Source organism: Rhinopithecus bieti, unplaced genomic scaffold (assembly GCF_001698545.2).
Source record: "Rhinopithecus bieti isolate Rb0 unplaced genomic scaffold, ASM169854v2 scaffold_76666, whole genome shotgun sequence".
NCBI classification, from domain to species: Eukaryota; Metazoa; Chordata; class Mammalia; order Primates; family Cercopithecidae; genus Rhinopithecus; species Rhinopithecus bieti.
This window is the reverse complement of record NW_016829831.1, coordinates 839,940-864,830: the sequence shown is the minus strand read 5'-3', so window position 1 is coordinate 864,830 and position 24,891 is coordinate 839,940. Positions and strand designations below refer to the sequence as shown.

The 24,891-nt window shown below is 38.8% G+C and overlaps 1 protein-coding gene and 1 long non-coding RNA gene across 2 annotated transcripts in view; one reads left to right on the top strand and one right to left on the bottom strand.

Annotated features, from left to right (window-relative positions):
- Positions 1-22,579, top strand: part of SLC9A2 (solute carrier family 9 member A2) — a 95,079-nt gene extending 72,500 nt beyond the window's left edge. The window contains exons 6-12 of the mRNA XM_017864931.1: positions 3,491-3,580; positions 4,122-4,192; positions 10,096-10,257; positions 14,918-15,014; positions 17,029-17,160; positions 18,327-18,417; positions 20,036-22,579. Coding sequence (XP_017720420.1) covers positions 3,491-3,580; positions 4,122-4,192; positions 10,096-10,257; positions 14,918-15,014; positions 17,029-17,160; positions 18,327-18,417; positions 20,036-20,406 — 1,014 coding nt within the window. The 3' untranslated portion in view covers positions 20,407-22,579. The remainder of the gene's footprint in view (positions 1-3,490; positions 3,581-4,121; positions 4,193-10,095; positions 10,258-14,917; positions 15,015-17,028; positions 17,161-18,326; positions 18,418-20,035) is intronic.
- LOC108524085 (uncharacterized) lies at positions 417-16,719 on the bottom strand. The gene is made up of 3 exons (XR_001883970.1): positions 16,676-16,719; positions 15,050-15,239; positions 417-853 (listed from the first exon to the last, which is right to left on the bottom strand). It is a non-coding gene; the product is annotated as an uncharacterized LOC108524085 (long non-coding RNA).
- Positions 22,580-24,891: the final 2,312 nt, after the last annotated feature.

Sequence of the window (24,891 nt, the reverse complement as noted above, 5' to 3'; positions counted from 1 at the left end):
TTTTCTTCCAAAAAAAAAAAAGATGAGAAGAATGCTTATGACACTCGCATCACAGTTGTATTATTTTTTGTTTGTTTGTTTTCCCCTCTGATATAAATGGGAGCTGGGGGATGCTGGGTGGGAGGAAAGCAGAGATGGAACAAGATGCAAAACAAATCATTCTCTCCATTACTCTCCCTGCTCCAGCTGTTACATGATTCTCCCAGGCAGGCCTGACCCTCAGAGGTGGTGTTTACTATGTATGCCAAAGTGAATGAACGGGTGAAAATTTAACTTGTATTTGCAAATATTTCTATTGGTAGTTTGATGAAAAGCTAAGGTTTTTTTTTTTGTTTTTTGTTTTTGTTTTTTTTAATCCTGTATGGATGGTAGCAAGCTATTTTATTTTTCTAAGCCTTATCGGATTACTCCCTGGGTGATCTAAATTAGAAATTTTCTAATGTGGGTAAAATAAGGTGCTTTCTCCTTCCCAACCAGACACCCAGGCTCCTAGAATATAACATCCAATGTTGGGGGCTTACTGTGGCATACACAGATGTCACATACTCTGCCTGCAAAATAGATGGATTGAAGAAGGAAGGAAAGTAAGAAGGGAGGGAGAGGAAGTAAGGCAGCCTTCACCAAATAATTCTTATTGAGCATGACATGACCACTGCAGGCAATTCAAAGAGAAAAAGGGCGCCTATTAAAAGAGACAGTATATACAAACACATGCTGTTATAAGCTTTATGATTACAAACATAAATATATTATGCTTTCCGAAACTTGAGTTGATGGCGTGGTAGGCCACACTTTCTTCCTGGAGTTGATCAGTTGTGATTTATTTATGGTAGTGCCTTCACTTCCAGATCATCTGTAGGGTGGAAGGAATCAACATATGGACTGGGGTAAGCCCTGTGTCTTTATTTCATGTCCTGTATTTACAAAGACTGGTCACTCACTTATTACTTACTAAATGAACACTGATAGGACAAGAGCATGTGAAACAGCAGCTTGTGTCTTTAGAACACATTACAAAGTTTTAAAAATTACACTGATTTTGTCAGCTTTTCCTTGAGCTATTATTAAACTAGTGGCTTCATGGAATCTGGAACTTGGTGAAATCTCCCATCTCTGAGAACCACATGTTTACACCCATTTTCATTTACATAAGTTAGAAATTACAGAACATGTGTTCATTGGAAAACAGCTGTTACCTTTTATGTTATCTCAAAGTGGTAGACTGAAATACAAATAGAACCCAAGATGTGTTTTATACCAAATTTGGTCAAAATCGGTTCACACTTCAGAAAGTTAAATGAAAATTAAGCTGAAAAATGCCCAGAGCTAGACTGATGGAAAAAAACCAATCACCTCCTTTAAAAAATGGATGTGTGTGTGTGTGTGTGTGTGTAGTGGGTGTGTGTGTGTGTAGTGGGTATGTGTGTGTGTGTGTGTGTCTCAGTCAGTTTGTATTATCAAAAGCATTCTTAGAGACTGAAAGACATGAGGAGAGATGAGATGAAAGTCAAATGCATGGCAGGGAACATCCCCCTATATAGCTACCCTCTGTCCCCGAAATCCTAACAACTCTTCCTACCCATGATCCTTCCTGCCAGGAAGTAGTGACCATCCGCCCACCAAGCAAGAAACTTGGGAATCTTGACCCTCACCCCTCCTCACCTGCCCTATTTTGTGCCAGTATTGCATTACTTTTAAGTATATTCACTGACAGTTCATTTTGATGTCTGTAAGTTCCCTTTCAGTCTCCTTTTTCTAAAATCTTCTGGTTACATTTACTTTTTCAGGTTAATTTAAAATCAGCCTCTGATTTATGTTATGGTAAAAATCTTCAGGAATATGTCCCTGGAATTGTATTGTCGATACATGTTAGTTGAGAGAAAACTGTCATTACAATATTGTTATCCTGTCTAGAGAACTGTTTTTTTTTCCTGATATCTCAAAATGTCCTTAATCTTCTTCAGTTAAATTGTATACTTCTCCTTGTAAAGGTTTTGTGCATTTATGATAGGGTGTCATACATATATAGAGATAATGGATGGTATATATATATATGCATATTTAGTATCTATATAGAATACTAGTGTATTATATACCATATTATTAGATACTAGTATCTACTAAGTAGATACTAGTATCTACTAGCATTTCATATATATATATATATATATATACACACTCTCTTTTTATATGTTTTTTCATTGCTATTGTGTAGGCATTTATTCTGTTACATTTAAAAATTAACATCTGGGATGGAATTTGTGTTAGTCACTGTACCAAATTTTCTTGTTATTTTCAAATGAAAAGATACTATTTCAGGTTTTTTAGGACAAAAGTCAATCATCTAGGAGCAACAAAACTTTGTCACTCCATTTTCAGTACTTATTCATCTAGCTCTTCATCTGTCTGTTCTTCTCAGTTGACTGGGACACGCAGAACTGTGCTGAAGAGAGACAGAGAGCTGAACAGAGACAGAGACAGAGCATCCTTGTGTTATTTCTGGCTCTAATAGAAATGCTTGTAATGTTTCATTTTTAAGTGATATGTTCACTATTGATTTCTGGCATATGTCTTTGTCACATTAAGGAATTTTTCTCCTCCTAGTTTACTGAAGAGCTGATAGTTCTCCACGTTTCCCGAGTTCACCCATGAACATGCCCAGACTGGCCGCAAGCCCCCTCTCACTTTGCTGTGCTGTGGTCTCCACTGGGATATGCTTCCAGCATCTCCACCACTGCCTGCCAGTGTCTCCTCTGCTCCAAGCTTTCTTTGACCTGCTTCCTGTGCTAGCCCAGTCATCCCTCTTCTGCTTATTTTGTAACTGTTTTCGGAAGTATCTGACTTTGTATAAGACTACAAAGTCCTAGAACCCAGGTCCTTAACTATTCATCATTGGGTTCCAAATGCCCAAGACCCTGACACTTGTGCACTAGAAACTCAGTGAAAATTGTTTTTATAAATGAACAAATGAAGGAGTCATTGATAAGTTTTCTATGGATAATATAACAAGTAGGTGATTCCTGTGAACTGGATAATACTTTATTATTATTACTATTATTATTATTTTGATAGAGACGGAGTTTCACCATGTTGCCCAGGCTGATCTTGAACTCCTGGCCCCAAGTGATCTGTCCACCTCAGCCTCCCAAAGTGCTGGGATTACAGACATGAGCCACTGTACCTGGCCTGCTTTATTAATTTTTGTAATTATTTTCTCTGCTTCTTCCATTTTGTTTTTGTTTTTGTGAGGACATGGTCCTTTGAAAATATGCCAGCTATTTGAAAAGAAGGAAAATTAACAAAAAGTTACATTTACTGTGTTAAATCTTGGTAGCTGAATATCTTTTGTCATTGCTTATCAAAGCGTAGGAGAGGTTACCCTTGAATATTAAAATGTAGTTTATAAAAAATTTATATAAAATATTTATATTAAACCATTTTTAAATTGTATAAATATATATTAAACACTTAAATTGTGTTTCCTGTTCAGGGAATAACTATTCGACCACTGGTGGAGTTTCTTGATGTCAAGAGGTCCAATAAGAAACAACAAGCTGTCAGTGAAGAAATCTATTGTCGGGTAGGTGTTAAGAAAGTGTAATACCTTTAATGATAAAGGAAAAATATTTGAATTAGTCAGACAGCTTGGTACCAAGTTGTCCACTTCCTGAAGAAGAAAGGAATGGCAGGGTGAGAGGGAGGAGACCCTGAAGAGGGAATGTGCTCAGGGAGTACAGAATAGATATGGACCCACAGTAACTTCTCCAGCTTAGCTTGCTAAACTCCTGCATGAGTAGAGAGACAAGAAGTCCCCTCTTTTTACTTCCTTCAGCCTGGAAATGTTCCTACTGGGAAATTATTACCATATTTCATACTTTTCAAAATTATTAACAAACTGTTATAGGTGAGCAAAATAATTGAAGACTTATCTAATACTGACATGACAAACATTTCATCAATTTGTTTGAAAATGAACTGTTTTATTGCTTTTGGTAATAAATAATAAACAAATAAGAAGCAAAAGCCATGAAGGTCTTTGGAGTTTAGAAATGATATAAGTAGAGTGAAAATTATTGATTTCAGGTAAAGACTAATCAGTTTGCCTGCTTTTTCTGTTTTAGTTGTTTGATCATGTGAAGACTGGAATTGAAGACGTTTGTGGACACTGGGGTCACAACTTTTGGAGAGACAAGTAAGAAGGTCTTATGCCATTGGGTTATGAAGTGGCCCAGGATTACTCTGAAAGCAGGACTTACTGATTTGTATTATTTTTTAATTGGAAATCTTTCCTGTGTTGTACCATAGTATGTCCTCTAAGATGAAGTTCAGCTATAATAGAGATGTAGAATAATAGTAGCTTAAACAAAGTAAAGCTTATTTCCCTCTTCTGTAAATAGCCAGAGATAGGCAATTTACATTTAATAGATGAGTTTTACTCCAAGACTCCCCAGGGTCTGAGGACCCTCTGTCTAGTCGATCCACTAAGAGTAGCCTTCATTTCCAAGACTGCCTCTTGAACCACAATGGCTGCATCAATATTAGCCATTAGAGGCAGCAAGAAGGATGAAAGATGATGAGGAGACAAAGCATATGTGCTATTAATAGCTGCCTTCTAACTGAAACCATCAGAAGCTGCCATATGATTCTTCTGATGATTGGCTTGGACTCAGTCATGTGGCCATTCCTCTCTGCAAAGAGGACTGAGGATTGCGATCTATTTGGCTGAAAACTAGGGCTTCCATTACTATCCATTTTGCCACACGTGGTGCAGGACTTTGTCAAATGCAGAGATTTGATGTAAACATCTAAGGATGTAAACAGATGAGCAGAAATAATATATAGCTAAAATTACCTGAAAAATTACATACATTTATATAAATGCATATACACACAGGCACACACACACACAAACACACAGAGTTTACCACTCTGTAAAAGGCTCTGTGTTGGATAAATACCATTCAGTACTGGTCTTCAAGGATCTTACAGTTGAAGTGGAGAAGGTAGACTAGACAGGCAGAATTAGATGCATGCTTTAATATAAACTGAGAAACAGTGTTATGGGTCGAGAAGTTAGGGCCAATTCTGACAGCAGAGCTAGGAGCAGTGGGATAGAGAAGCCAGCCCCCACCTGCTAGTGGGAGCTTATCACGTACCTCTCTTCCTGACTGCACATTTGGCACTGTCCAGAGTGGTTGCTTGAATCAGGACTTGTATCATGGAACTGACAAATGCTACAAATCAAGGCCCTTTGTTTTCACAGAGCAATTTGTTAAACATTTATTAGCACATCACTGGCTAGGCGAGACTTTTGAAGGCAGCATTTAAGCTAATCCCTGAAGACAGAAGGACACGTTTTAAACTATATTTGGTAGATCCCTCTTGTTTTATTTTTCTTAACTTGCTAACAGAATTTTTTCCCTCCATTGCTAATTTATATTAAATTTACTAACCTACCAATGTCTGCAACTTAACACAAGGGAATTTTTTAGTGTTTCCTGTTTGCTCATATATGCTGGCATAATATTGGGCTACATAAGAAGTATAAGCCATAGAGTCAGGCCTGAAATTCTGTAATATTATAGACACAACAAAACAATCACACAGCAAGCAGACTCCTGTGTGTGTGTATATATATGTGTGTGAGAGAGAGACTATTAGGTAATATAATGAGTGACAGAGACTTTCAGTGCTAGAAAAACCTTTACAAGCTTTACAACACTGTTTACTAATGTAGACAGGGCCCTGGGACTCAGCCTTACTATATAATGAAAGGAAAAAGATTTTGTTTGTATGGAGAGCATGCCCAATTAGCTACATGGGAACACAGGGTAATAAAATTAAGCAAATTATATTCTCCATTATAAAGCTATTTTTAAATGGCCATTTCTCATGGGAAGTATGCCCTTTTCTGGAGGCAGGTGGTAGACCAGAGATCCTATACATCTGCCCTATGACCGTGGGACCTTCCTAGCATGGAGGAGTCCCCGTCTGTGCCAAGTCAGTGGAACAGACCTTTTTGCCTCTCTTCTCCACTGTTTTCATAGCAATGCCTATTTTCTGCCTACCTTGTTCCTTTCAACCCAACCACTTTCCTCCCTTTCCTTAGCATCCCCTCAGTAATTTCCTGAAATGACATATGAGAGGCGTAACCCAGAACAGCTGGCTCCCTTTCCAAAGTGAATGTTAGGTTCAAAATGTCTACTGCTGCTCTGCCTCCCACATGGGGGAATAGAGATTGGCCCCGCACAGTAATCAGGCCACCTGGTCCTCGGGCATTGTCAGAAGAATGAAGAGGTAGATGCTGTGGTCGTGTGGGTTTGGTCTGGAACTCAGGAGAAGAAATGTCAGAGAAAGTCTGGCTACGTCTGTCTTTCAGGCAGAGACATTATCTCTGGGGTCCGTGAGTCTGCCCTAGGCACACATCCAAAGGCTGCCAGACTAATTGGCTGTAAGTGCCAAAGATGAGAGCGCCAACCTTGCCCCATGCCTGAAAGGTAATGTTACGTGGCTAGCATTTGCCACTGCAGTGGATACACTTCTTTTAATAATTTTGAAAGCATTGATATATTTCCGTGCACAATTTTTCTCCAGGAAAATTTCAAAGTTTCCAGGACTGTCAAAGGCACATAGGTAGAGCAGGGAAGTGGGTGCAGCGGGATGTGGTGCTGACACAGGACATTTTTAAAATGAGTTCTGCTGAGATCACATCCTTGGTGATTGTTAATGTTACTAAAATCAGCATCAAAAGAAGTGATTGTTTCAGGCATGTTGAGTGTCCTTCCCTTTTCTCTGGAACCCTTATGCTGTGGATTTCCAGTGGTTCTGCCAGAGAATTCTTGAGGCATTTGATCCTTTGAGAATGAAATGAAGGGGGATACAGTAGGGACCCTTCTCAGTCTTGGCACAAGCAGTGTAATGACGGTGAAATAGAACACCTATGTTTGGCTTAGCAGAGAAATGAAAGGTGTGGGACTGAAGCAAGGAAAACACACTATCCCTACACGAAATAGAGCAGATGCCATTGTCCTTGGTGCTTGTTCTTCCTTTTACTTCTCTCTAGTGAAAAGCTAAAACAACAACAATAATACAAGTTTTAAAAGGTGTGTTGCTGCCAGGAGTCCTGGCCCAATGGGCCTCACATAAAACTCCAATTAAAAGTAGAAAAAAGTAGACCCAGTCTTTAGTGGCCAGCCAAAAAGAAAGCACATTCAGGATGGCTCTTCGTTAATTACTCAGAGCCCTCTAGTATTTAGAACAAAGGACTACCAACAAGAATGTGGGTTAACACTGATGCCTTTCACGGCACAGGTGTGTCTATAAACCTCCTTGGACTTGTGGTGACCAAGTAGTAGTACCCTTAATTCTTTCTCAACAAATATTTATTGCATGTTGCTTCACTTATGTATTGGCATTATAATGTTGTGTAACAAACCATCCCCAAAACTCAGCTGCTCAGAACACGTCATTATTAATAAAGTGCATGAGTCAAGAGGCTGATTGGGCTTGGCCAGTTGGGGCCGGGCTTGTTCATGTGCTCCAGTGGGTTGGCTGGCTGCCAGCTGATTCTGGCCGGACCTATCGGGTGTGACTGGGGTGAGGTGACTCTGCTCCATGTGACAGTCACCTTTGTCCTGGGACTAAGGAGCCACTCTGCATATTTTTCTAATAGTGATTGTTGAAGCACAAGATGTAAGCCTCCATGTGCAAGCCCAGGTTAAGCCACTGCTTCTTTCATTGTGTCTGCTAATAGCCCACTGACCAAAGCAAGGAACATTATTGAGCATGCTGGCAAGGAACAGGGCAAAGCAAGTCATCTAGGCCATGGTGGAAGGCCATTGCCAAGTAATAAGGCAGAGGGTGTGGATACAGGGAGGACTTGGGACCAGATGATTCATTCTACCACATGTGCTTATAGTGTGCCAGGCACTGGTGATATGGAAAAAAAAAAAAAAAAAAAACTCTGCCCATGTAGACCTCACATTCTTGTGCCAGGAGACAGAAAGTAAGACAAGTAAATTGTATGTCATGCTAGAAAGTGGTAACTACTATGGAGAAAAATACATCTGGGCAGCGAGATGGGGACTGCTGGGAGAGGAAGGCTGTGTGCAATTCTAACAGGATGGATAGGAAGGGCACTTTTGAGAAAATGATTGTCAAGGAAAGACTTAAAAGAAGTGTAAAAAGTGAGCCCTGCAGGTATCTGGGGAAAAGGATTCCTAGTAGAAGGAATAGTAAGTATAAAGACTCAGAAATGGGAGCACTGCTGGTAAGTCTTTAATACAGGAAGGACACCAGTGAGGCTGCAGCTAAGGAAGAGGGGCACAGTACCAAAAGGGGTAGACCCAGACTGTGTAGGAAGTCACAGGGCATTGTACTTGTACCCAAGGGAGATGCAGAACAGTTACATCATTGGACATATTTTAACAGGAGCACTTGGGCTTCTGTAGAAATGCAATGGTGGAAGTAGGAATGCCAATTAGGTGCTCACTACCAGAATCCGGTGAGAGAGAATGATGTCTTGGACCAGGGTGATAGCATTAGATGGGGTGGGAGATGGCTGGATTTTGTATATATTTTGATGGTGGAACCAACAGAAATTGCTGATGGAGCAAAGATTTGGAGTTCTGGTCTGCTAGGGCTGCCATAACCAAAGTACCACAGATTGAGTGGCTCAACGGAAATGAATTGTCTCATCATCCTGGGGGCTGGAAGTCAGACATCAAGGTGTCAGCAGGGCTCATATCTTCTGAGGGCCATGAGGGAAGGTTCTGTTGAGCGCCCCTCTGCTTGGCTTGTAGATGGCTGTCTCCTCCCTGCCTCTTCACATCATCTTCCTTCTCTCTGTATGTGTTGGAATCCAAATCTCTTCTCTTTGTAAGTACACCAGTCATTTTGGATTTGGACCCATTTCGATGGCCTCATCTTAATCACTTCGGTAAACACTAGATCTTCAAATGTGGTCACAGTCTGAGCTACTGGGGATTAGACTTTAACATATGAATTTTTGGCGGGACACAATTCAGCCCATAACATAGAACATGAGAAAAGTAGAAGAATCCAGGATGACACCAGGATTTTTGACCTGGTGGAGTCACCGTTTGCTGAGATGGGAGGACTCTGGCAGAATGTCAGTTCAGTTGGAATATGTTAAATTTGAGATGCCCTACAGCTATCCAACTGCAGATGTTGAGTAAGTAGCCAAAAGCTCATATCTGGGGTTTGGCCAAGAGGTTGGAGCTGGAGATACAAATGTGGGGGTCATTGGCATAGAGATGCTATTAAAAGCTAGGAGACTGGGCAAGATGGTGATGGGAGTGAGTGGCGGTATGAAAGAGGACCGAGAACTGAGGCCCAGAGCACTCCCACATTAGGAGGTCAAAAGAAAAAAACAAAACTGAGAGGGTGAGAAAGAGGTTGGGGTACCCCAGGGTGGTATCCTGGAAGCCAAATGAAGACAATAATTTAAACAAGTGAGGGCAGGAAAGATGAGGATTCATAATTGCCCACTGCAATTATATCATGTGGTTCACTGACCACTTTGATAAGAGTAGCTTTAATGCAGTATTGAAGCAATGTGAATGTTCAAGAGAGAATCAGAGGAGAGGAATTGGAGAAAACAAACAGTGATAAAGTTTCTGAACAATTTTGCTAAAAGCAGAAGTAGAGAAATGGTAAAGAGAGAAATATATGTATTTTAATCTGTAATTAGTGAATACTAGGTTTATGTGCATCAGGGTCATATATAAAAATGCAGCAGTATGTGTCATATATACATATATGTGTATGTGTATATATACATATATGTGTATGTATACATATCTATATTATATATACATACACATACATGCATATCTATGTATATACACACATACATGCATATGTGTATGTATATATACATACATGTACATATGTATATATACACATACACATTTATACAGGTAGGCACCAACTAAATATATAAAATGACCAGTTAGCTAAATGCTGCTACTAAGTATTTTCCTGGGAATGGTGGAAATGACTTTATTGGTAAAAACAACAACTATTTTCTTCGTCAATCCAGTATTAATTTATTGAAAGTTTCTTTATTTACAGGTTTAAAAAGTTTGATGATAAATATCTGCGGAAGCTTTTGATTCGGGAAAACCAACCAAAGTCAAGCATTGTATCTTTATATAAAAAGCTTGAAATAAAACATGCCATTGAGATGGCAGAGACTGGGATGATAAGTACTGTCCCTACATATGCATCTCTAAAGTAAGTATGTTCTTGCAAAATAAAAGTTAGTATTGCTAAATATGCATTGATAGTATTTTGAAACTAGTAATAATAATTTTGAAAAATTGACCCAGGCCAGGTGCAGTGGCTCACTCCTGTAATCCCAGCACTTTGGGAGGCCGAGGCAGGCAGATCACTTGAGGCCAGGAGTTCAAGACCAGCCTGGCCAACATGGTGAAACCCTGTCTCTACTGAAAATACAAAAAGTAGCTGGGCATGATGGTGTGCACCTGTAATACCGGCTACTCAGGAGGCTAAGGCACGAGAATCACTTGAACCCGGAAGGCAGAAGTTGCAGTGAGCCGAGATTGTAGCACTGCACTCCAGCCTGGGTGACAGGGTGAGACTGTCTCAAAAAAAAGAAAAATTGACCTGTGCCCTAGAGAGATGTCTTAAGATCTCACAGCAGAATGAGACTTTGGTTAAAATATGAAACCTTAGAAATGTGTATGTTATGTTATGTTATGTTATGTTATGTTATGTTATGTTTTATGTCCTGTTTTGTGTTATGTTATTTTAGACGCTTGAGAGAAACAAGCTTAAATTACCCAGGGAGGAAAACAAGATTATAAAGAGCCTTAAACTGCTTCTATGAATTTTCCTAAACAATGTCTGGCAACTGATAAAGAATAACCAAACGTATGAGTAGAAAAGAAAATGTGATTTAGGCTGGGTGCGGTGGCTCACGCCTGTAATCCCAGCACTTTGGGAGGCTGAGGCGGGAGGATCACGAGGTCAGGAGATCAAGACCATCCTGGCTAACACAGTGAAACCCTGTCTCTGCTAAAAATAAAAAAAAATTAGCTGGGCGTGGTGGTGGACGCCTATAGTCCCAGCTACTCAGGAGGCTGAGGCAGGAGAATAGTGTGAACCCGGGAGGCGGAGCTTGCAGTGAGCTGAGATAGCGCCACTGCACTCCAGCCTGGGTGATGAGCAAGACTCCGTCTCAAAAAAAAAAAACAAAAACAAAAAAAGAAAATGTGATTTAAAACATTAAGAAAAAGAAACAAAATAGTTGTAACAGGCATAACGGGAATTCAGATAACTGAATTATCAGACAGAGACTTTTAAAGTATAAAATGTGTGTGTCTGTGTCTGTGTCTGTGTATGTTTAAGGAAAGAAAACTACATTGAAAGTTTTGGCAATATCATGGAGATTATTAAATGGAAATTCTTGAGCTACAAATAAAGTAACTGACTTTATGATCTTATTTGATGTGTGTAGCAGCAGATTAGACAGAGTTAATGAGAGAAATGCTTAATTAGAAAACAAGTAAGAGGGAAATAACCAAAATAAAGAAAAAGAGAAAAATACAGAAAGCTACATATTGAGTGCAAAACAGATAAATTAAAGACAATATTACTAGAAGAAAAGAAATAATATTGTACAATTTTAAATTTTCTTCAAGCTGATATTTGGATTCAATGATGTCATTCAAAATCCTAGGGTGTGTGTGTGTGTGTGTGTGTGTGTGTGTGTGTGTGCATGTTTAGATCAGTTGGTCCTAAAGTTTTAATGGAAATACAAAAAGTCAAGACAAATTTGAAGATGTACAGACTTAGAAGGTTTACACTATTAGATAACAGGATAAAGTATAAAGTTACATGATTAAAACAATATGATATTGGAACAGGACAGATAAGCAAGCCAGTGGAACAAAATAGTTCAGAACAGACCCACCAATATATGGAAACTTGATTAATGACAAAGTTTACAGAACAAGCAGTGGGGGAGAAAAGATGCCTTGAATAAATGGTTCTGATCAATTAGGTATTCCTATGAAAATAAAATGAAATTAACCACTGCCTCACACTATCAAGTTAAGGTATATTGTAGATCTGAATGTGAGAAGTGAAACTTTAATAAAGCTTTTGAAGATTCCGTAGGAACATACATTAATGTTGTGATAGGAAATTACTTTTTTTAAACAAGCTCCAAAAAGCACAAGCTATAAAGGAAAAGACTGATATATTGAACTGTATTAAAATCATGAGATTTTGTTTATCCCAATACATCCTTAAAGGGGTGAAAAGGCAAATCACAGACTGGGAGAAGATACTTGCCTCACATAACTGACAAAGGGCTATGGGAGAAAAGACAATCCTATAGAACAATGAACAAGGAACTTATTCAGACACTTGATAAAACAGGATATGCAAATGGCAAATAATCATGTGTGTTCTAAAAAACATGCATGTGAATATTCATAGAAGCATTGTTTGCAATATCCAAAAATTGGAATTTAGCCAAATATACATCAACAACAAAATAGATGAACTGTGGTATACTTATACCATGGAATATTATACAACAGTGAAACTGAATGCATTATAGCCATATGCAATAACATAAATGAATCTTCAGCACAATGCTCAGGAACAGAAGCTAAATGCAAAAGACTATGTATTATACTGTTTCATGTATGTAAGGTTTAAGTTCAGGCACACTGAATCTATGACATTAGAAGTCAGAATAGTTATTGCTGTTGGCAAAGAGGGAGAGAATTAGTGATTGGTAGGAGGAACATGAAGTAGTTTCTGGGATTCTAGTGAATGTTCTGTTTCTTGACTTGAGCAGTGGTTGCCTAAGTATGTTCACTTCCCTGAACATATAAGATTCATGTAGTTTATATTACATTTTATAAAAAATTGTTTAAGTATAAACAAGGATGTAGTCGTACACTTGTCACTAGATGTATGCAAAAATATTTTGGTAAGAATTTGGTGGGCACATTATATAAGAAAATGAGATATCAAAAAGATAGATTGTTACTTAATGACCTCTTATATTCCTTCCAACTCTGAAAATCTGTGAATTAACTTTGATGATCAAAAAAAAAAAAACTTGACTAGAAAGTGGGACAGCCGTCTAAACAACACCACCTTTCCCTGAGAAAATGCTTCTCATAAACCATCTGAGCAATTGAGAGGAGGCAAAAATGAATCATCCAACTCTAGAGAAGTCTGTCCCGCTGAAGCATCAGTTCTCTGTTTGCTCCTCTCTGTGCATCCATTACCCATTGTGCACCAGGTTTTTGTACCCCAGTAATTACTTTCATGATTGGTTCACAGCAATGCTAAATTTGCATTGAAAAATATAAGAAAACTATGCTCTTTAATTTCTGTGTCCTCAGTGCCTCTTCTAGAAGACTTGCATTTATGCATATTAACCTTCCCGGCTTTAATTTGTTTTCTTGATTTTCTTTTCTCTTTATTTTCTTGTACTACATATTTTGTAGCCTGCCTCAAACCCTTTTTGGAAGGAGTTAGAATAAAAACATAAATGCAGTCCCAATGGTCATTCTTTGCGGTGGTTACATTCGATAAACTAGCCTCAAATACTGATATGCAAATACTGAACGCTTTTTTTTTTTTTTTTTTTTTTGAGGCAGAGTCTTGCTCTGTCACCCTGGCTAGAGTACAGTGGTGTGATCTCAGCTCACTGCAACCTCCCCCTCCTGGGTTCAAGAGGTTCTCCTGCCTCAGCCTCCTGAATAGATGGGATTACAGGCGCCCACCACCACACCCGGTTAATTTTTGTATTTTTAGTAGAGACTGGGTTTCACCATGTTGGTCAGGCTGGTCTTGAACTCCCAACCTCAGGTAATCCAGGCATGAGCCACTGCACCCGGCTGCAAATACTGAAACATTTTTCTATGGGGACATACAAGGTTAGGTTCCTTTGAGCCTCTGGTCACAAAATTTTCATCAGCCAATCAATATGTAACCTATTTTATGTGTGTTTATGTTTACAGACACCTTATTTAATATATATTGCTAATTCATTGACATTGAATTCATGGTCAAGAACACTACAAACTCATGTATGACCAAGCTTACTTAACACATTTTCTCCGTAAGGCACATCACAGGCTTCTTGTACTTAGGAACTCTAGACAGCACTTCAGCAATGCCTGGGGGCCATGTAAGGCAGCAGAATCACCAATAAATGACATAAAAATATAAATAATCATATCACTAAATAGACTGTGAGAAGGACATTATTTACAGTACGAGAGTGGAAACAAGCAGATGTCTCCTTGTTCAACATCTTCAGGGAAAGTGTGTAAAATGACTCAAATTTTTTGTCACTCTCCATATGTCTGTGAATAACTGCAAAAATACTGAAATTCTGATATTGGGTTGATAAATCAAGAATAGCAAGTAGGTGACTTCATGATTATGGAACCCACAAATGAGGATTGACTGGATATACATACATGTTATAAATGGTGTGTCTGCAAATATTTATGATGAGGTTTTTAAAATATGAAAACTTAATGGTAAATTGAAGTCAATTAGGTTTCTGTTGGAGAAAACTATTCCATTTTACTTTATTTATGGAGTGTTAGAAATAATAAAGTGATGTAGCATTATAAGGCATTGTAGTTTTTCTTCCTTGAAAATATAATGACATGAATAGACTCTGAAAACTTGTGAATTGTTAAACTTGCCATGAATGATTTTGAAACTGAAATAAGAGTTACAGAATTTGGAATTATTTTAAGTTACTGAATAATCCCCAAGGGCTATTTTTAAAACTGAAGACTCGTCTTAAACACTTGTCGCTCTAAGGAAGAAAATCAATGATTCTAATATTTGTTGAAAGGTAAAATATTCTTTTTCTAAACTTTCACAGTGATTGTCGTGAAGAAAAAATAAGGAAGGTCACATCTGGTGAAACTGACGAAATTCGAGAACTCCTATCAAGAAATCTCTATCAAATCCGTCAGCGAGTGAGAATAATTTATGTAGCAAAATATTTACTTACCGTTGGCTAACAGGATGCCTTTCGGTTTTGTGCTGTAATTGGAGACTGCACCATGACACTGGGCTCAGCAGGTCCCATGCTGGGCATCTTCTCTCCTTCTGCTTCTCTCCACCCCACTTCAGGGTCCTACTATCCTCCTGGACACCATGGCTGAAGCCTTGGGGTCCCCTGGGAGTTCTGCTGCTGTGGTCTTGAATATAAAGAAATACACATGTAGACTAATTTTAAAGAAATGAATTGATTGCTGTTTGTTTTAAAGAAATAGTTTTATAGCTTGGACTTTTAAAATGGATCTCACCCTCCTTGCTGTTTATAAAGTGCTATAGTTTCTTCTCTCCTGAGTCACTTCTTTCACTTCGTTTCCATTGTTAGCACCTTATTCTAATAATTTGCTAACAACACAGCTAAGGAATAGAGAGTGTCCTCAATTTTCCAAGCCTCATTTCAGTGTGTTGCATGCGTTAACTCATTTAATCCTCCAATGAGTGGTAGGTGTTACTGCTACCATTTCACAGATAAAGAAATTGAGGCACAGGGAGATGAAGTGGCACTCGGGCCACACAGCTTGTCAGGAGTCCTCCTCACTCATGTGGGGGTGTTTCAGCAGCTTCTTAGCTGGTCTCCCCACAGGGTGTCCCCATTCCATCCACATGACTCTTACCTGACCCTTTTTCCTACAGTACCTTTTAATTTAAAATGAAACTAAACAATAGTTGTGGCTCCCAAGCTAAACTATTCGTTGAAAATTTGGACTCTATTTCCAAGTTCCACTTTATCCAACCATATGTCCACATCTCCCTCACCCATCTGCTCCCTGAAACACCCAGGGAGTGAGAGGTTCTGGTTTTGTACTTTGGCCCAAGTGGATTTCTCGCTGTCCCCTGGGAGCATCTCACACCTTCCTGTCAGCTGGTCCAAAGCCTCCAGTTTTTAAGGCTCCCCCAACGGCCACCATATTATTCCCATCCTGTGGTTAAATGGAACAGCACTTGGAGCTTATACTGTACCATGTAGTTGCAGCACTTATTTCCATGATTTTGTATAATTGGGTTAGCCTTAGATGCTCAATGAGATGGTAAACTCCTCAAGGCAGGAATGAAGCCTTGTGCTGTGTTATGTTTACATCTCTCAGTAGGACCTAATATATTTCTGGACATGGGGATATTCCCAAGAAGTACATGTTTATTCTCTCAGAAATGAATTTAATTATTATTTATGATTTATTTTAGGAAACACATTTTGATATAGCCTATAAAACTAAAAGCGGATGCCATGTACAGCCCTAGTTTAGGAATTTTATTTTTCAAACACTGGAATGTAATCATTGGGGGGAGTGTCACCAGCTCTCTTCATGTGACAACCCAGTTGAAAAAAGGGAACGTTCTGAAGTTAATCAGAAGGGCATGGCACCACCAAGTGGCTCAAAGTGGTTTGTTTTTAACGTCAGTAATTCCTATTCAAAAGAGACTGTAGCATGGTGACTTGTATTTTATTTCCAGATGTTAATGATGGCTAAATACCTACAAGAGATGTCAAGGTATTCTCATTTATGAAAATCACACTTTTCAATGAAAAACAAACCTTATGATCTGACTTTTATCAAAGGATGAACTATGTGGCACATACCTGTAATACCAACTCGGAAGGCTGAGGTGGGAGAGTTGCCTGAGCCCAGGAGTTGGAGGCCGCAGTGAGTTATAAGCGCCACTGCATTCCAGCCTGAGTGACAGAGGAAGACCCCAACTCTAAAAAAGAAAAAGAAAAAAAAAAACACAAAATGAAAAGAAAATATAAATTCTTTGAAGATCTGAAGACTGCTAACTTTTATACTCTTAATTTTTTTCTCTGCACAGAAGTTGTAAGTGCTTAGCTGAGGTGCAGATCCAAAGAAATGTGGTAAAGTCTTGGAATTTCTGGGGAAATGATCAGGTTTTTTTTTTTTTTTTTTTTTTAATGTCCTCTATGTGTTTTCATTTCAGACTTTATCCTACAACAGACACAGTCTGACTGCCGACACAAGTGAGAGACAAGCCAAGGAGATTCTGATTCGCAGGCGGCACAGTTTGCGAGAAAGCATTAGGAAGGACAGCAGCTTGAATCGAGACCACAGGGTAACTGAGTGTGTGCCTCTGGGAGACCTCCAGGGGTGGAGCCAACAGCCCTTCCATTGATCAGCTGATGGTATCATCAGCTTTGCCAATCAAGTGGCTGTTGACAGTTCTCTGAGGAGCTGCAGGAAGGCCGGGGTGGCTGGGGGAAGTGAGTGTTCGCAGGTAATGTGGCCAGCATTGCAATTGGTTCAGGGAACTGTCAATAGATAAGGAAAGCCATTTAAAAATAATATTGTGGGCCTGGTGCGGTGGCTCACGCCTGTAATGCCAGCACTTTGGTAAGCCGAGGTGGGTGGATTGCCTGAGCTCAGGAGTTCGAGACCAGCCTGGGCAACATGGTGAAACCCCATCTCTACTAAAATACAAAAAACATTAGCTGGGTATGGTGGCATGCGCCTGTAATCCCAGCTTCTTGGGAGACTGAGACAGAAGAATAGCTTGAACCGAGGTGGAGATTGCAGTGAGCCAAGATCGCGCCACTGCACTCCAGCCTGGATGACAGAGCGAGACTCCATCTTAATAATAATAATAATAATAATAATAATAATAATAATAATATGATATATTGGCTTCACATAGCAAGAATTGAGGCTTATTTTTAATAATATCTTATATTGGGTTGTCAGAAATCAAAATGGTTATATGTGAACAAGGAGTTACTTTATGTGTAAAATGTAGCAGTGTTAATTAAAAGTTGATTTAAAACACTAGTGACTGCAGTATTTGAAATGCCAGTAAATTAGCTGTAGTAATACTTTTTGCTCTATTAGTATCATTTTAAAGATTTATTAAAGTAAAAAAAAACCTTACATATATATATTTGTAAACATATCTTCTTCCCCATACATGTAGGTTCTAAGTCTTTCTGGCAGTACTTTTATACATAGATGTTTCAGTAGCTTTTCTTTGAGAAGAGCCAGTGGTTTTCATATGTGTTTCTAATTTATTTCCCACTTATTTCTATTTCCCTTTGTAGGGATCTCCATTTTATTTTGGAAGAGATTTAATTATTTCAAGTTATAATAGTTACAGCCCCCCACAAAGTAATTTTGGAATCAGGAATTAAAATTCTGGTTTTTAACATGAAGTTTTGCCATACAATTTTTAATCTTGAATATACAATAAGTGCCATTTGTATCATTTAAGTAAGATTTTATATTTTACAGGCTTCCACTTCAACCTCCCGATATTTATCCTTACCTAAAAATACAAAGCTTCCAGAAAAGCTACAAAAGAGGAAGACTATTTCTAATGCAGGTAATGAATATAGTTGGAGCAGAAAAATTTTAAATTTATTTGCCAATGTTTATAAACTAGACAAATTTTCCTATTATTTTTCTTCATTAAGCATGAGTTCAAGAGTTTGCAAATCTAAAATAATAACTGGGTGAATTTTAATTCGCATTGCAACCTTTTGGAATGGCATTCTGTGCAGATTCTAAAGAATCCAATCAGTTATTTTCCAGCAAACATTGTCACCGTGGGGTTCAAGGGCAGGTAAACAGAAAGTTGCAGTTCTGCAAATGTTTAAGTCATTAAAATTTTACAGTAATTCCAATATATTTTCATGAAAGCAGCCATATATTTATTCTGGCTATAACTATAAAGCTTTGTTATAATGTCTAATATCTTTTTAATGCGATAGTTATCTTTATGTAGACACTGAAGACATTGTCTGTGAACCCCAGAAGAACTATATTAGGATTTCATGTTATTAAAATGTGGGATGTCTAAGGGAATTAATGCAGAAATAAAAGACCAAATACCATATATTTTCACTTACAAGTGGCAGCTAAACATTAGATACACAGGACCCAAAGGTGGGAACAATAAACACTAGGGATTTCAAAAGGCGGGAAGCAGGGAGCCGGGCAAGGGGCAAGGGTTGAAAAATTACCTATAGGTACTATGTTCACTACTTGGGTGATGGGATTTTTAGAAGCCCAAACCTCAGCACCATGCAATATACCCATGTAACAAATCTGCACATGTACCCCTAGAATCTAAAATAACATTTTCTTTAAATGTGGGATGGAATAATCATTACCCCTCTTTTTTTTTTTTTTTTTTTTTTTTGGCTTGTTTAATTAACTGTGAAGAGGGAAGCCTAAACGATGGCTGATGGTAAAGGAGGGTGAGGCGAGAATAACTGGGGGAAGATAAGGCAGCACTGAATATTTAGAACAGTGGCCCTTGGTCCCACCAGCAAACATGCTCTCAGTTCCCAAGAATGTCAACTCCTGGACAAGCATTTTGTTCACTGCCCTACCCACAGCGCTCCAGCACCTGAATCTGGTTCCAAAGCTGTCTCCTCCCTTTGTTTGCAAAGGGTTTGGGCCCTTTTGTGGACATGTAAAGGAAATCAGCAAAGCTGTGTTTGAGGTTCCAGATCAAGGCAAGACTCTTCTCCATAGCAGGTGATTATCAGACCGCCTACTGTGTGCCAGATGCCAGGCTGAGCCCTCCTGGAATCATCCCTGTGGGGCAGATGAGCACAGCTGCTACCGCCATAGGGGCTCGGTTGGAATCCCACCTCCACCACCTACAGATACCTCTTGAACCTAGTTACCCCATCTGTAAAGTAGGTGATTGTGAAGACAAAATGGGCTAACGCATTTGAAAGGACTTAGGACAATGCCTGGCACACAGTAAGCTCTTCAAAGTTAGCATGAATATATACTTGAGGGCATGGGTGCTCGCAGGGGTTATGTAAGATGCACAAGGCCACTCACCTAAAATTAGCACAAGCCCGCTAACCTCCCCTCTCCCCAGAGCCCCAGGACGTATCAGTTGCCTGACCCACTAAGGTACTGAAGTTTCTTGCAATGCCTTCTCTCTAAAATGCTTGCCCACCTTGTATTTTGCTCCGTGATAGATGGCAATAGCAGTGACTCAGACACAGATACCGGGACCACCGTGCTCAATTTGCAGCCCAGAGCCAGGCGCTTCTTGCCAGAACAGTTCTCCAAGAAATCCTCCCAGGCCTATAAAATGGAATGGAAGAACGAGGTAGATGTTGAATCTGGTCGAGAGAAGCCCAGCACCCCCCCAACACCCCACAGCAGAGAAAAGGGCACCCAGACGCCAGGCTTACTACGGCAGCCCCTTCTCTCTAAAGACCAGTTTGATCCAGAGAGGGAAGACAGTTTGACTGAAGGCATCCCGCCCAAGCCGCCACCACGGCTGGTCTGGAGGGCATCGGAACCTGGAAGCCGGAAAGCCAGATTCGGGAGTGAGAAGCCTTAATAGAAGCAGCCAAAGCAGATGTGAGTGTCTGACCCAGCACAGCTGTGGTTTGTTACTCTGAAACCCGACAAAACAGTGGAATCCATGAAAACTCTCTGTGCATCTAAAGACTTCTGGGGGGCGACAGATTCATGCCATGGATAAATGAAGCAAATCCGAAGAAAAGGAAAATCCAATAAAAAAGAGTCCCACAAAATGCCTTTTGTGACTTACAGGTAGCAATTATATTCATTGCAGGCCTGAAAAAAAAAAAAATGGTAATGTGTGCCTTTATTGAACTTGAATGACAGAACTTGAAATTTTTAACACACCCTTGTTGGTGAAGATTTTAATATATTACGCATATGCTTCAGATTTTATTTATGAAAAAATATGTATATCTGTAATCAGTTGTTAAGTGAATGGCACTAAAAGTATCGAGAACAGCTTTCTTTCCCAGGGGAGAAGGATGGCGCTTGGGGGTGACTCCTAAGCTCAGGGTGGAAGCTTTTCCCTGTCCTGACCCGATGGAGCAGCCGGTAAGTGAAGAGCACAGCTGGAAGCAGAGACACCTTATGACTCAAACTGGGCAAACAATCAGAACGTCATCCTGAAGGAATGGCCTGACTCCCAGAGCACAGATTGGAGGTTCCAGGACTCCTATGAACTACTGAGTCTACTGTTTTTTAACTTGTTCCTCTGTCTACTGTGTGTTTGGGGGTGACATCAAAATTCCATTTCTTCTTCTTGTTTAAATGGTGCAGAGAGAAAGGATGCCCAAGTATCCACCAGCTTATTGTGCTGATAGATTTGGGAGCAGCTTTTGATGAAGTTCTACCCATGAGGGTCCATGTGGCAAGCGGGGGCACAGGGCAGCACCTGGTTACAACTTGCTGGTGGGTTTTATGTTGTGCAATAGTAGGAGGAGGAGGCAGGTGATCTATGCTGATCTATGATTACCTGCTTCAGCAGAATTTTTCTGTAGTGTGATGCTTGAATTTTGAGCCTCCAGGTTACAGGCTCCAAGCAGACAAGGAAGAAAGTTTATAGATACAATATTCTAAAGTTTAACAAGTTGGTGAGATATCAAGTTTTGAATTTTATTCAGGAAGCACTTTGGAGAATGTGGGAGTCCTACTGTTTTGCACTAGTCTGTAATTTGTTACCTCTTCCCATTCGATAATATAGTCACTCAGAATTTTCATATAAAATTGAATTACACTCATTGGAGTACTTTTTAAAAGTACAGCAGAAAGAAAAGAAGTGGAATATAAGCATTAAAGATTAGTATTTGATTCTCTATCTCTTAACTGTAGATTTTATTGGCCTGTCTTTCTTCTAAATAATTCTTTAAAACTTGACTGGAACACGCCTCTGCATTTCTGAGTGTAGAAAGTGAATGAAGCCACTCACACAGTCCTTTGATTTCCCACTAAAGATACCCCAAAGGATGCAAGTGCCTACTGTATTATCAGGAGAGGAACATGAAAATATTAAGACAAAAATCCTAAGAAGTGGTTTTCCACCCCTTCTCCACCTCCACCAACAAGGAGAAGTAAATCTACACCTTTTTCTCATGTTCTAAAGTCTTAGAATACTGCTGGATTGTTAAGCATGACACACAGCAAAGGTTACATACACAAGGTACAAGTTCATAGGAGCACAATTCCTTGATCCAGGGAAAGTAGCATAGAATGCAATTTGACGACTACAGGCTTAGGACTTTGTGCCAAAATCTCTATTTTAAATGAAAATATTTATATATAAATATTTATTCTGCTTAACACAAATGAAAACTGACATAAAATTTTATAACATGATTCATCAAGATATGTGATGTAGATTTTGAGAATGCCAAAATCAATTTTCAGAATAGCTACAGTATGAAATCTGAAAAGAAATACAGAAATTGAAAGTGACCTTAAAGAATAAATTTCCTCATTTTTCCTGGTTTCCTATGTTTATAACTATTTTAAAGAGTTTAACTTTCTGGAACTGAAGGCGAAAACATGAAAATGTTTATATGACTTCTTGTTAAGCAGGTAGACCAAATTCAGCTTTCAGTAATTCATCCATATAGAATTTGGATGATCATGTATAAAGGAAAACTTAAATCTTAATTATTATCAGTTTTTTTCTTGTTTGTTGAATGACAAAGGCAATAAAATAAATTTGACTTTAGCTTTTCTCTCTACTTTCTTCTTTTGTAATTCTTAAATTCTAGTCACTAGTCATTATGGAGGAGAGTATTGACTAAATATTTTCATAATCTAAATACTGTCACAATCTAAATTTCTGTAGTAGAGAGAGCCCTAGTCTTTTGTAAAGGCCTGCCTTCGTCCAAACAACACTTGATCCAACCAAAGTTCCAATGTGACTGTAGATTTTTGATAGGTCTTTGGTGTTGGCTGTAACAAAATTTGATTTGAACTACCTATAAGTGAAAAGTCGGGGTTTATTACTTTATATGTAATGCTAAGGGGAGACTGTTGGGAACAGTTATGTCAATGAGCAAACTAGAAATTGGCTTCAAAGTCTGATACTTTTAAAAGCATGTGTTTTGTGCGTATGCTCACAAAATGTCTGTGAAGAGATTTCTTTCAGCTTTTGCTCGGCTTTATGGTGGGGTGTATTGTTTTACCTGGGCAGTGAGGGTATTGATTTATATAAAAACTGTAGAGAAATACAGTTAGTACAAGTCTCAGCATGTTTTGCATTTATTGTACTGCCCAAATTGTGTTTATGTTAAAAGTCGTGTTTCATAATCTGCAATATTTTTGTCAAAGTGCACACTGTACTTTCTTCTTAAAAATGTGATTAAAGAGATCACTTTGTCCGGATAAAGCAGCTGTTGGCATTATCTGCTGAGGCTTGAACACCACGTGCTGATTCTCTCATCAATCTGAAAAAGAACACTCTGGCACACACAAGGTTAAAGTGTGTGGCTCGCTGCTACTTTTTATCCCACTTCTTAACCAACCCTTTCTTCAACCCCCTTCTAAGGAAAGCAGAAGCCCCGTTTGGTTACCGGCTTCGTGGCATAACCATGGCTCCTCGTCCCTGACAGATGACACCTTCCTTTAGAATCCCTCTAGCGTCATCCACTCTGTGTCTAGCTGACACCCTCAGACAGGGGTCAGCCACCCTGGGGTGTGCAGGTCAAATATGCAGATGGGGCTTTGCAGACCACTTCAGTGTCACGCTGGCACATCATTTTTTGATCCTTTTTCTTTTTAAACTTCCTGCACCTTTTCAGATAAAATCATATCTTACTAAGTGTAGCTAATAAACTGTAGCTTTGTTCTCTTAATTACATGGTCAAGAAATGAGTTTTTCTAGGTGTAGAGTTAACCTATCTACTGTGAATGGATTATTATCAACTTTTCAATCTACACACCATATGGATTATGTTGATGACTCAGAATGTATTCTAAGACCTTTCAGTACGTGTAGAGGTTGTATGGGAATCTGTTGTTCTTCTACTGAGGGTACAGAAATGTCACTCCATGAGATGCCCAGCAGACAAAATACCGACACAGAGGTTGTGATTTTTCTGATTTCTGGAACAAAACACCTTGAATTAAAATTCAAACATTTTATCCTTTTTTGTTATTGGCTCCTGTTGAATCATAAGTATGACTGGAGATTAAATTTCTAATTTAGATGAAGCTCTTTGTATCCAGTTAGGATAACCCTGCTTACCAAATGATTTTGTATATGTACACGGACAAAGGAACCTTTTCCTTGTTTCTATGAAAAATCTTACCAAAGTTTAAATATTAAATCACATGTAAACCTTTAATCACTTATGGAGAAAATGGTACATACGTGAAAACAGAACCGTCCCAGTTTTTATATTTGTGTATGAAATCACTCTCATTTGTGTTGAATGGGATTGTGATGGCTCAAATTCTTGAAAGGTAAGAGCTTCAGAGTATTGAAAATTTCAATTCTTTTAATTCCAAATACATATATCTCAGACTAGGCTAACTCTATTACAGTGTAACAGAACCTGACTAGAGGAATAAACATTTTAATGGGTTCATTAATTGTTATATCTAAAAGGGCTCCACAAAAGGGCTCAAAGATGGTATATGCTTTTAAATATTAAATACGGCCTTCCCATGCAAACATAAAGAAAAAAAGTTAATTCCAATTATTGCCTTACCAAATAATTTTTAAAGATTATGCAAAAGATGTGTATTAACACATTAAATTTTAGGTTTCCATGAATACATAGTTTGGCATCTGATTAATAAACAATGGATTTCCTACCATAACCATGTCTTACTATTGAACCTTTAGTTTAAGTCCTTTTTTACAATAAAGTAAGCTAGAGAAAAAGTGTTAAGAAAAAGAGAAAGAATATTATGAAGTGGAAATGGAATCGTAAGGATCGTCATCCTTGTCACCTTCATTTTGAGTAGGCTGAAGGGGAGGATTTTTAGCTAGAAAGTTACTTTGAATGGCAGTTACAGTTCATTCATTTCAGTGTTACAGTTCATT